Below are 13,623 nucleotides of genomic sequence, written 5' to 3'. Positions count from 1 at the left end.
TCTGGCCATGAGTCTGTAGATGATAAGTAGTGCTAAAATACAATCTCGTAACCAATGCCTCGTAGAACCTATGCCAAAATCGAGAAGTGAACTGAACATATCGATCATATACAATGGAAACCGTAACACCACGAGCAAAGATCTCGCGTAAATACACATCAGCCAATTTCTCGGCCGAGGAACTCTCCCGAATCGCCAAGAAGTGGGCACTCTTGGTCAGGCGATCACAAAAACCCATATCGTATCAAATCCCTTCACTGTCCTGGGTAATTTGGTGATAAAATCCATAGTTTGTTCCCGTTTCCACATCGGAATCTCCAAAGGCTAAAGCTTGTCGTGCGGCGTCTGGTGCTCGGCCTTGACCATCCGACAGGTCAATCACTTCTCAACACACCGGACTATCTCCCTCTTCATGCATGGCCACCAGTAACCAAGTTTCAAATCCCGATACATCTTTGTGGCTTTAGGGTGTATTTAAAAATCTGGACTTATGTGCATCCTCCATCACAGTCTTCCTGACCCCTCCAAAATCTTGTACCCAAACCCGCCCACACCGAGTCAACAATCTGCAACTATCGGTAGAAAACTTGTCAATCTCACCCCTGAATCTTTCCTACTTCCAATTTTCCTTCTTGACTCCCTTGGCCTGAGCCACCCTAATCAAATCCATAAGTGGCGAATCAAAAAAAAAATCCTCATACATAAGCCCCCAACATATGAGCTAGCCGACTTGCAGCTCAGAGCATCAGTGACCATATTCGCTTTCCTCGGGTGATACATAATATCGCAGTCATAATCATTGACCACGTCAATCCATCTACGTTGTCTTATATTCAGATTCAGCTGATCCATGAGATATCTCAGACTCTTGTGATCCGTGTAGATGGTACACCGGACCCCATAAAGATAATGCCGCCAAATCTTGAGGGCAAACACCACCGCCCCAACTCCAGATCATGCATTGGATACCAAACCTCATGCAACTTCAATTGCCTAGAATCATACGCAATAAATCTCCCTCGCTACATGAGTACTACCCCCAAACCGGTGATAGAAGCATCACAATAAACAACAAAATCTTCCACACCCTCCGGGAGAGTAAATACTGGGACCTCACATAATTTATGTCTCAGCGTCTCAAACACAGCCTATTGCTCAGTCCCCTAGTGAAAATCCATGCCCTTCCTCATTAAATGAGTGAGAGCTACAACAACCTTGGAGAAATCCTGAATAACACTCTGATAATACCCCGCTAAACCCAGAAAACTCCTGATCTCCGAAGGAGACTTCGGAACCTCCCACTGCATAACTACCTCAATCTTGGCTAGGTCGACCAGAATCCCATTATGTTTAATGAGGTGACCTAAGAAATAGACCTCCCGTGACCAAAAGATACATTATGAGAACTTGGAATAAATCCTCTCCCTCCTCAAAACTCTCAGCAGCTCTCGAAGGTGCTCCTTATGCTGCTCCCTGGTCTTGGAATAAACCAGGATGTCATCAATGAAAACAATAATTGATCGATCGAGCATCGACATGTATACTCGATTCATCAAATCCTTTATTATTGTCGGTGCATTGGTGAGCCTAAAAGGCATCACCACGAACTCGTAATGACCATAATGAGTCTGAAATGTTGTCTTCTCAACGTACTCCTCTCTGACCCTCATCTGATGGTACCCTGACCTCAAATCGATCTTGGAAAACCAATATGCACCCTATAACTGATTGAAGAGATCATCAATCTGCAAAAGTGGGTAATGATTCTTCACCGTCAACTTGTTCCACTCCCAGTATTCAATGCACATCCAGTGTGACCCATCCTTCTTTTTCATGAATAAGACCAGTGATCCCCATGATGAACTGCTCGGTCTTATGAACTGCTTGACCAATAGCTCCTTAAGCTGAGAGAACAGCTACTACATATCTAGTAGTGCTAATCGATTGCAATTGACGTTGCACCAGGGATCATATCGATCTTGAACTCCACTTGCCTCGCGGGAGGCACGCCGGGTAATTCCTATGGAAATACATCTAGAAACTCTCTGACTACAGGCACATCCAAGATCGAAACCCCCTTCTCCACCCAAGTGTCAACCACATATGCAAGATAACCCATGCACCCATGTTGTAGATACTGTCGAACCCTGGCAGCAGAACAAAAGGGTGATCTAATCGTGGTACCCCCCCCCATAAATATTCAGTTCTCCCCCATTTAGGGTTCGAACTACCACCCGTTGCCCCTCATAATCTATCATGGCACCTACCTGCTCAACCAGTCCATCCCTACTATCACGCATACATCCCCCATAGGGATAGGGATCAAATCGATCGGGTAAGACACCCCAAAAATCTCCAAGGTACAATCCCGAAAAACGCTCGATGCGGAAATCACGTGCTCGTTGGCGATGGAAACTCGCAGCGGGCATTCCAACTCTCCAAGAGACATGTCAAAACTCCTACTAAAGGATTGAGACACAAAGGACCGACTCGCACCCGAGTCAAAAAGCATAAGAACATGCAAGAAGTTCACTAAGAAGGTACCTAACAGATATACAATAATAAGCATACAATAAAATATTATTGGCAGAATCATAAATGAAAACATACTAGTAACGATGTCAAGTGCCGCCCAGGCCTCCTCTACTTTGAGCTGGAAATCATGACCTCGAGCCCTCGGGAACTCCGTCCTGCCCTGACGTCCATTCGTGATCTAAAGGGTAGAAGTAGTTGGTGCCCGCACTGGTCTAGAAGCGAGCAAGGGTCAGTTGGCCTTTATATGACAAACCTGATCACGGTGGAAACAAACTCTGATACTCGAAGGAGGATGTTGGGGACATTCCTTCACATAATGGCCCTCTTTGCCACATTTTTGGAACCCAAAAGAAGATCGACAAACACCCTTATGAACCTCGCCGCACTTGCCACAAGTACGGCCCCTATTTCCAATATATCATGAATCAACAGGCTTAAACTGCTTTGTTGTAGCTTGTGATTGAACCGGAGCCTGCCTCTCCTCCCTTGTTTGAGTCTCAATCTCAATCTCTCGCCTCCGTACGACATCCTAAATCTCGGAGAGGGTACTATATCGTTGGGTAGACACAAACTGTCGAATCTCAGTCTTGAGTATGCCCAAGTACCGTACCATTTGGGCCTGCTCCAAGGCAGAATACTCAGGACAGAAAAGAGCCCTTTCAGTAAACATCTTGATGATTTCCGTCACCGACTCTGTCGTCTGCCTCAACGAATGATACTCCTGAGTTAACCTCTTTTTCTCTCTCTCCACCAAGGGAACATACATAGTGTGAAACATATCTGAGAACTGCCCCCAAGTAACAACAATCCTCTGCTCAATAGTGTAAGAACCAGTCACCAGGTTCCACCAGTTCTTTGCGCCCAATCGAAGAAGGTTCATGGCACACCTTAGCTTCCAGTCCTCTGGACAGGAACAAGTGAACAAACAACCCTCCACATCTGAACCACCTCATAGAAATGATCGGGTCCTTGACCCCATCGAAATTTGGGGGCTTCGTGTTGCTGAAGTCCTGGTACTTAAATGATCCTCCTCTTTGGCCTCCTATAGCAGCAACAGTTTCGGTGGCTACAATAGTAGCAATCTCAGTGAGGGCAGCATAACGCTCATCAAACAGCTCAATCATCATGGTCTTGATAGACCCAAAGAACTCCGGGATCGCCTCTCGAATAACCATGGTCACCTGAGTGGAAATCATCTTGTGAATGTCATCATCCGTCAAACTTGGCCTCTCAGTGTTGCCAGCTCCTGATCCAGAACCTCTCGTGTACACCATACTGAAAATGAACCAAAATATATCACAAATCCCATAATTCATACTATTACAATCATCACGGAAAGACTAACCCTCGGGGTTGTGACTTCCAGGATATGCGTATGGGTCTTGTGCTTCCAATAGTAGGATCCCATACTACCTTCCATACCTTCCCGTATTTGTCTCAAGGATTGTCACAGACCACCCGAATACAAAACCCAACAACTAGGATACTAATACATCCTATACTCACTCCCTAGAGAGTGGTTAATCATCCCTCAAGTTGGCCTAATACATCCACACTCACTCATGAAACTTCCACCAACCATGCAGCCCCTCGTGCATGCTAATCATACATAACATTGGATTCCATAGACAGACGGATACTTGATTCTACCCTAAGCCCATAACCAGACAAGGAACAGGAAATAAGGCTAAATCAAACATTCTCGGGCTATAAAATCTTAGTTATGTACAACTATGATGCGCATACTAAGCAACTACAGTATGATGTAAATTTCATCTAACATACAAGAAATCCTCCTAGGCTATCAGGCATCATACATCAGGCAATTCTATCATGCAATTCCTGAAGATCCCTAGCCTACTACTAGCATGCAGTTCTATCATAACCATCATAAACAATTAACAGTGTGGGTATCTTCGGGTATACTTTCTTACTCCGACTGATCGTACACATCTCATTCTTCATTGGTTACTTTCGAAAACAATTTTGAAAACGTGTACAGATCCTTAGTTTGAGTCTGGATTCACACGGATGCTCATCCAGTTCTCTCAAACCAGGGCTCTGATACCAGCTTGTAACATCCAAAAAATCACGATAAAATTTTCATTTTTGAATTAAAGTAAAATCATTGTTTCAATCAAAATCCCAAGTCATAAAAACCAAGTATCAGATACAATTATCCCAAAATCAGAGTATTATAAAATCTCCAAAACATATCACTGAAGGATGTGTACGATCACGCCTTCGCCTTACCCCAATCATCTGAAGTACCTGAAACATAACACTTAAACGTTAAGCCAAAGCTCAGTGACTTCCTCCAAAATATCACACACAAAACATAAACAAAAATGTACACTGAGCCCACAGCCTATGTCTAGAATACCCCTATAAGTCCCTCAGCATAAGTCTGGATTGCCCCCGAGCCCACAACATGAGTCTAGAATGCCCTTCCCGGCCCTCATCCTAGGTTTGGAATGCTTCTGAGCCCTAATCATGAGTCTGGTATACCCCTACAGGGTCCTCAGCCCATGTCTAGAATTTTCCTAGTTTCTTAGCCTTCAGCACAAACAAAAACCGCCTCAACCCAAACCATTACAATATGTCGACATATGCATATAAACAAATATCCAACAAATAACATATAATCATGCAAATATAACCGATCACAACAGCATAGCAACATATAAACCAGGATACATAACTCAATCTAGTGGGCCGGAATTGGTGCCTTCGACCCATGAGTACAGTGAGGAAAACTCACCTCACGGTCTGAAATATAGCTGAACAGATCACTGCTCCAAATGTTGTCTCTACCGGTCACCTATACCATAAACAGTGACCTAGTCTCAAACTACAATTCAAATTACCCAAAATACCCCTAAGTAAAACTTGTTCAAATTCCTTGTCAAATTCAAAATCAAAAAGTCAAAGGGAGTCAACACAAACTAAGTACGTCTTGCATACTTAGTCACCACGTTGGGCATAATAGCGTTCTTTCCAAATTACAGGGCCTTTGCCCAGTACACGCTGCATACCATAGGGTACGCCCGACGTACTGTACCAACTCCCACCTTTTTTCATTAAGTGCTTATTCCATTAATATCTTACGTCCAAAGCTCATATCTAGTCCCAAATATCATTCTAATTCATAAATTTCTCAATTTTATGACTTTACATGGCTAGTAGGAGTCCAAAAACCAAAATCCTAAATTAGTACACAAACCCAAGCACGATAACTCTTGCATGGAGGGAAGAAAGGGACTATGATCACATTTTTATGGTTCTTAGCACTCAAAAACGTCTGAAAGGACAGCTCGTATGGTTTAGAGTAAGCCATACTCATGAATACCAAGATTATGGGGACCAAAATGCATAAAAACTTAAGAACTAGCAAGATCTAAGGAAACATTCATCAACTTCATTACTTTATACCTTCTAGAGGTTTATTGCAAGGTGAAAATTTCATATCTACAAAGCTTGAAGCTTTCCAAAAGCACTCCAAATATCTTCTTCCTTCAAGGATGGACACAAAGCACATAAATGGCTCAAAAACTCACAATAAACACTAAGGTTTGCAAGGGGTCATTTTGGGAGGACGGAGGCTGAAGATGGAAAGGGGTGTCGAGGGTTAATGTTTCTTAAATAGTTCTCAAACCCAAAAAATCAGGGTTTGCATATATGTTGAGCATGCCCTGCATACGTCATGAGTACGCCTAGGGGTGTCAATTTATGACACGACACGACAAAAATACACGAAACGAAACGAAATCGGGACGAAATCAAAATTCGAATTCGTGTTCGTGTCGTGTTCGTGTCAAGATTAAAAAACACGATGTCGTGTCGTTTCGTGTTCGTGTTCATAAATCGACACGAAATTGACACGATTAAGCATGTGGTTATCGTGTTTTTCGTGTTTGTCGTTTTTGTCGTGTTATATATCTTTAAGTATGAACGAAATACACTAATAATTATGTAATATTATCTTTGTCGTGTCATGTCGTGTTGTCGCGTTTTAATTGGTTCGTTTTCGTGTTAATGAAAAAAAACACGACATCGTGTCGTGTCGTGTTCGTGTTATACAAAACTTTGTCGTGTCGTGTCGTGTCAAACAAAAACCCGACACGACTGCCCGATTTGACAGCCCTAAGTACGCCTGATGTACTCACATGCACCCACGGTCCACTTAATGAGCTACGTTATACGTACACCCAGAGTACGCATGGCGTAAGGACCAAATTTGCAACATAATTATACTTTGGGTCAAAATTGAAAATACCTGATATTTGAGTGTTGTAGTATGGATCATGTGCTTTCAGTAGTATGGGCCTATACTACCTTCCACACATATCCGTATTCATCTCAAGATTCTCAAGTCACTACTCATGACCACTACCGACCCATCTAATCACATGTACCCGCTCTCAAACGAGTACTCAATACTAATCTTCCTAGATTCTCCTTCTAGGATTTCTCTTATGAAAGTGCTCACACCATTACATTGTAACACTGTTCCTAGTTCGCTAGGAATCCCCCCCCCCCCTCCTACCCTGCTATCAACTACGGAAGAAACTTCTACCAATGCCAACTAACTATCTTACTAATACAATCACATGCAACAAAATTAAACAATCATTTAACTGAAAGATCATGCACTACAATGGTTGGACTCATACAAGAGCTCCGGAATAGTGCCAAATCAAGCATTCTAAAATTATTTAATCCATGTGGCATGAAACCTAACATATTCGCTTAATAGTTAACTAACTTCAATATGGGTTTCACATAGCACAAAGCAAGCAACATTCAAGTAGCAAAACCAATAGGCAATAAGGCATAAAAAGATCGGACAATCCTAACACACAATTCCTGAAGATCCTTAGCCTACACACTATCATGCATCTTTAACAGTTCAGATATCAAGCACAAACAGGCATCTCTCCTAAGCAGGCATTCTAACATGCAACCCTACGCAGATCCTTATTCTAACTTCTAGCATGCATCTCATACTATAACATATATACCATATCAACATGTATGAGTATTTTGGGAATCACTTACTTGACCTCCAACTGAATGTAGGCATCACATCCTTTTCTTCTTGTAAAATTTTTTATAAAAATGTTTTTGTAAAAAGAAATCCTTCAATCCTTAGTTTAAGTACTGCACCCGAATCCCTCAAACTAAGGATCTGATACCAACTTGAGACGTCTCAAATTTCAAACCAAATTTTTCAATAAAAATAAAAGCATTTTTTCCAATTACAACTTCAAAGATCTAAATAAAACCATTTCTTTAAAAACATTTATCAGAGTATCGACATATGATTAATAAGTGCGGAAGTCTTCAATGGACGTGATGCAATCAAGTTACACCCTTCCTTCAATATAAGAAAACCTGAAACAATTTTAAACATAAATTGTAATCACAAAGTTTAGTGACTTCCCAAAAACAATAAGATTTACTCTCATTTGTCTTTCATTAAATCATTTTAGAAACCTAGAAAATTATCCCACTAGACACCCATGATCCATAAACTCTTTTAACCTAATGTTGGAAACGTAAGTACCTATTTTCCCCAAGTCGCACCAGAGTTTCTTCGCGGGCACAGACTCTTCCTTCATCGGCGACTGCCCTTCTTCGGCGCTATATCCTTCTCGTCGACACACCTTTTCTGGTGACACCTTACTTCCTGATGACTACAACCCCTCCAAGCTCCGTCCATGCTTCCCGCTTAGCACCCAACAGGTGATTGATTCATCATCGATGGTTCCTCAAACTTCGGCGTCATTTCTTTCACTCAAAATCGACCCACCAACAACTCGAGTTTCGTCTTACAGGAGGCACCACGAAACTGAAACGAAGATATGTTGGGGTGATTTGTTCGCCGGAAACATCATCGGGAAAACGCAACATTAGAGTTCTCTTTCTTTCTGTATCGCTCTCTATTTCTTCATGTCTCGATCTCTCTTTCTTTCTCTATCAGATGGCGAGCGAGTTCACACACGAATGATCGTCAGAGGCAACTATGACTACCACCGGAGTTCACACACACTCACACACATGCACATCGAAGCCCCTCTTGCGGCTCTCCATCACTCTCCCTAACCCTAACTTCTTCCAATGCTAGTATAAATATGGTTGTAAATGGTTGGAATTGGTTTACTTTCGAAAATAAAAGGTGTTGCAGGTCCAAATACGGGGAAGAACCAAGCACAACCGTTGCGTTCTTGGGAAGAAGACGAGTACATTTTTCGGTTTTGCAGCTTTGGTCCATAAGGTTTAGTCGGTAGAAAAGACCCCCTACTAGATTTGTCTTAACAATTGAAGTTTCCGATAATTACTAATTTGAACCCTAGACTAAAATTTAAATTATTATTATTATTATACCTAATATGCTTAATTAATCTTTTTAATTAATAACTCTCATTATATATATATATATTAAAGTTATGAAAGTTAGGAACATTTTAATTAATTTAGTTGATCCCTTTACATCTATAAATGTTTTTTACTTGAAACAGTACATCCATAACCAAAAAATCAATCAAAACCGATTAAAAAATGAACTATTTTTCAGTTTCAGTTTCAACCAGCTTATGTGCACCTAGTGTTCGCAAACTGAGATTTGTTCTTTCTAGTTCTAATACAGCATTATATATATATATATATATATATATATATATATATATATATATATATATATATATATATATATATATATATATATATATAAAACCAAGCATTCTTTGTGAACCAGATTCAGTTATATTAATGCTTATAAATGTTTATACATCAACAAACAGCTAATTTTGGAAGATCTTAAAGAAAGCTAAAGGCTGAAGCAATTGTATTATGTTTTATTTTTGGGCCTAAAATGGGTTAAACTTTATATTTCTGTTTGTGCTCATGGGCCAAAAGTTAAGCACAATTTCTAAAACAATGAATCAAAGATACATCTGTTATTTGTGATGTGATGTCAGGTGACTTGCTCCTCAGCACTTAACCCGAATTATCTATTTACTTGACGAATATTCATACGTTGCTTAGCCTATAATTATTTAGTTAAAAATTTGATAGATATATGTTATTAAAAATAATTATTCCGTTGTCATTAACTATAAAACAGTAATTTTATATTAAATTAATATAAAATATTATAATTGTTTGAACTATATAATAATCGGTTAAAACAAATCGTCTCAGTGGAACTTGCAATTTAATTCTTTGTTATAGACCTTTCAATTTAATTATTTGTTATATTTTTACAATGGACTAATACATACAATCAATTTCCTCATAATGCGAGGGTTGTTGAGATGAATTAAAAACTGAAATTTGCGTTAAATTCTTCTTCCCTTTCAACTTTATTTTGATTATGAAAATTACTATTACTTCTTATTTAGATTATTTTTCCTTTACTTTATTTATAGTTTGTTGTAAGTGAGGGAAAATCAGGTTCACGGCATAAGGTTGATGGTATTGACTGGAACTTCATTAGTTTTGGTGGTCAGTTTTGCTTTTAATTTTTTTAAGACATTAGTTTTTGTGTAAATATAAATATTTTCATGTGATTATTTTGTTGTTCTAGTTTTTTATGACATGGTTGCTTGGGTATCTCACTTTGTGCACCATAATACCATAGAATAAAACAAAAAGAAAATCTACTCTACACGCTTAAGAAAAGCTTAGTTACCAATAGCCTTTCATTATTGGGGTTTTTTTGGTTACAATTCAATTGACATGCGGAATATCATTTAACGCATACATACAACTTAAATTGGATCTATATCTTTTCATTATTAAAAGCAACATACTTATGAAACAAAAACTATAAACCAGATGATATCAAAATATGAATAAAACCACACACCTTTTGCTTAAGTCAAATTAAGCAATCAAAACCTTTGTAGCCTCCTTTGAAAAACTAGCTCCAAATGTACGGTAACCTCTAATGCGTCACATCCAAAACTCAAGAAACTCTAGGATTGAAGGAGAGATGGGAGAGAAGGGAGAAATTCATATTTCTCTATGTGTATATGTTAGGCCAGAAATACAAGGGGTAGACCCCTTTATATAGTTACTTGATAATCTCATAAACCCTATAATTGAACTTAAGACAATAATATTTCAAATCATTATTTATCTAGTTTCCTTTTATCAGTTGGAGGCTTCCAGAAACCCTATTCAAGAGCCTTAAAACTGTCCCCCCTTAGGAGGATTCTAGATTCTCTCTTTTGTTCAACTATTGAACTATTACAGCTCAACCTATATAGCTTTAATTAATTCTAATTAACTCAAAATTAATTCAAATTTAATTCTAATTACTTCTTATTTAATTATTACTATTTCTAATTAATATATTAATCATATAATATATTAATAAATCATTTATTTCTCTCATTTGATTAATCCAAACCATTTCCTAGTTATAATGGCAACATAAAAATGACTTTACTCTTATTCATCAACATTATATCAATTTAGTTAGGACCTTAGATACCTTAATCTAACTATCTTTCACTTGATAAGTCGCTAACTATAATTGCAAGTATAACTCTGAATAGTCAGTAAAGAGTGTTTTCTAAATACACTATCAAACTCTAATTAGACGTTGGTCCTAAGATAAGCAATCAACTATCTCTTCGTTCTTCTTGATATCGTATAGACACGAGACATAAATTATAATCAATCACATTGTCCAAGATTCTATTTCTCGATTTCCCGATTTAGGATGACGTCACCATTCAATTACGATTTATAATTCTTACATTGTTTCAAAACTATCAACTAACTACCAAAAATTAAAATCTAATATCATCTCTTAGTCTGATGCTCCAAGCATGCTCGGAGTGCTTGATCTTGCTCAAACCCTTTGTGAAAGGGTCAACAGGGTTATCCTCTGATGACAAGCGGTTCACCATGAGTGCGCCTTCTTCTACTTTATGTCTAATGTAGTGGTATTTCTTTTTAATGTGCCTGGATCTATGATAATCATTTGGTTCTTTAGTTAAATCCACCGCACCCTCCTTGTCGATGAATATCTCCATTGGCTCTTGGATTGATGGAACAACTCCAATATCTTCAATAAAATTCTTCAACCACATTGCTTCCTTTGCTGCCTTGCTTGATGTGATGCACTTTGATCCACAAGTAGAGTCAGCCACCGTCTTCTGCTTGGAACTCTTCCAAGTCACTGCTCCACCATTCAATAGAAAAACACAAACATACTGTGAATAACTATTATCACGATTTGTTTGAAAACTGGCGTCACTATAGCCATTCACCTTAAGTTCATCTTTGCCACTAGAAACTAAGATCATATCTTTCATTTTTTGCAAATACTTAAGAATGTTTTCCACTACAGTCCAATGAGCTAAACCATGATTTCCATAATATCTGTTAACCATGCTCAAATCATAAGCCACATCGGGTCGATTATATGTCATAGTACACATGATCGATCCTATAGCGGAAGCATAGGTGAATCGACTCATCGTATCTATTTCCTTATCACTACTAGGACATTGAGACTTGTTCGATTTAACAGTATGATGTATGGGTAAGTCCTCTTTCTTAGAACTCTCCATACTTAACCATTTTAATATTTTAAACAAGTATGTACTATGGCTAAGTCCTAGCAAAAGTTTTTGCTTGTTGGAACATCGTTTCATATTAGGAGTATGTCATCCACACACAAGACAAGGAAGATTACTACACTCCCACTAGCTTTGACATACACGCAAGACTCATCTTCACTTCTAGCTTTGACATACACGGAAGACTCATCTTCACTTCTTGTAAATCCTAATTCCAAGAACATATGTAGCCTCTCCCAGATCCTTCATAGCAAAACATTTCTCAAGCCAAGATTTCACTTCTTGCAAATTTGGAACATCTCCTATTAGAAGTATGTCATCCACATACAAGACAAGGAAGGTTACTACATTCCCACTAGCTTTGACATACACGCAGGACTCATCTTCACTTCTAGAAAATCCAAACTCTTTGACATTTTCATGGAAGCAAAGATTCCAGCTACGAGATGTTTGTTTCAGCCCATAGATGGACTTCTCAAGCTTACACACCTTATTAGGGAATTTGGCATGTTCAAATCCTTCTGGTTGAACCATGTAAACAACCTCAGCTAGTTTTCCATTAAGGAAAGTAGTCTTAACATCCATTGCCATACTTTATAGTCATGTTAATCAACTATGGCAAGCATTACCCTAATTGGCTTAATCTTGGCAACTGGTGAAAAGGTCTCATCATAGCTAATCCCTGCCCTTTGCAACCAACCTTGCCTTGAAGGTTTGTACATTACCATCCATGTTGGTCTTCTTTTTGAAGATCCATTTGAGACCTACTGTCTTCCGACCAGGAGCTTAATCAACCAAAGTCCATACTTGGTTATCATAAATGGATTGGATCTCGTTGTCTATTGCCTCTTTCCATTTAGCAGCCTTAAGGCCTTCCATCGCTTCTTTGTAGTTAGTCGCCTCATCCAAGTTTACTAGTATGTTATCAATGATAAACGTATCTCCATCTGTCGTTGTATGGAAACCATAAAAATCAATTCGTACACTAACTCTACTAGATCAACGAAGAGGTAACAAATTGTCAATAGGCTCAACAGGTTTAGCCTCATGTTGAGAGCTAGTGTCATCAAAGGTTCCTTCATTTGATGACTCTTGAATTTTTTCAATATCTATCGCACTCCCACTATCCTTTTTGGATATGATCTATCTCTCGTGAAAAACTCCCCTTCTAGCTACGAAGACCATGTTATCACTAGGTCTGTAGAAAAAGTATCCAAAGGACTTTTGCGGATAGCTAATGAAAATATATCTTTCGGCTCTAGGTTCCAGTTTATCTTGGGTCTCGCGCCTAACGAGAACCTCACAACACCAGACCTTGATATGTACGAGTGAGGGAGGTTTCCGTGTCCACATCTCATGAGGTTTTTTGGCAACCTTCTTAGTAGGAACAAGATTTAGAATATGGGTTGATGTTTCTAAAGCATATCCCAGAACGATATAGGGAGGGAAGCTTGACTCATCATAAAATGAACCATGTCTAGCAGGGTTCGAT

At 38.9% G+C, this 13,623-nt stretch overlaps 1 protein-coding gene across 1 annotated transcript; it reads right to left on the bottom strand.

The window, feature by feature from the left end:
• Positions 1 to 11,336: 11,336 nt before the first annotated feature.
• LOC145158535 (secreted RxLR effector protein 161-like) lies at positions 11,337 to 12,122 on the bottom strand. The gene has a single exon (XM_079077422.1). It carries the CDS (start codon positions 12,120 to 12,122, stop codon positions 11,337 to 11,339), a length of 786 nt encoding a protein of 261 aa, XP_078933548.1.
• Positions 12,123 to 13,623: the final 1,501 nt, after the last annotated feature.

The sequence above is a fragment of the Lactuca virosa genome, chromosome 2 (assembly GCF_052849685.1).
Source record: "Lactuca virosa cultivar CGN04683 chromosome 2, Lactuca_virosa_CGN04683_v6, whole genome shotgun sequence".
Taxonomy (NCBI): Eukaryota; Viridiplantae; Streptophyta; class Magnoliopsida; order Asterales; family Asteraceae; genus Lactuca; species Lactuca virosa.
Note: the sequence above shows the minus strand (reverse complement) of the source record. Positions and strands in the feature narration are given on the sequence as shown.

What these genes read in the sequence shown, in the direction of transcription:
- LOC145158535 (XM_079077422.1), bottom strand. Translation starts at nt 12,122, where the DNA reads ATGGAGAGTTCTAAGAAAGAGGACTTACCCATACATCATACTGTTAAA.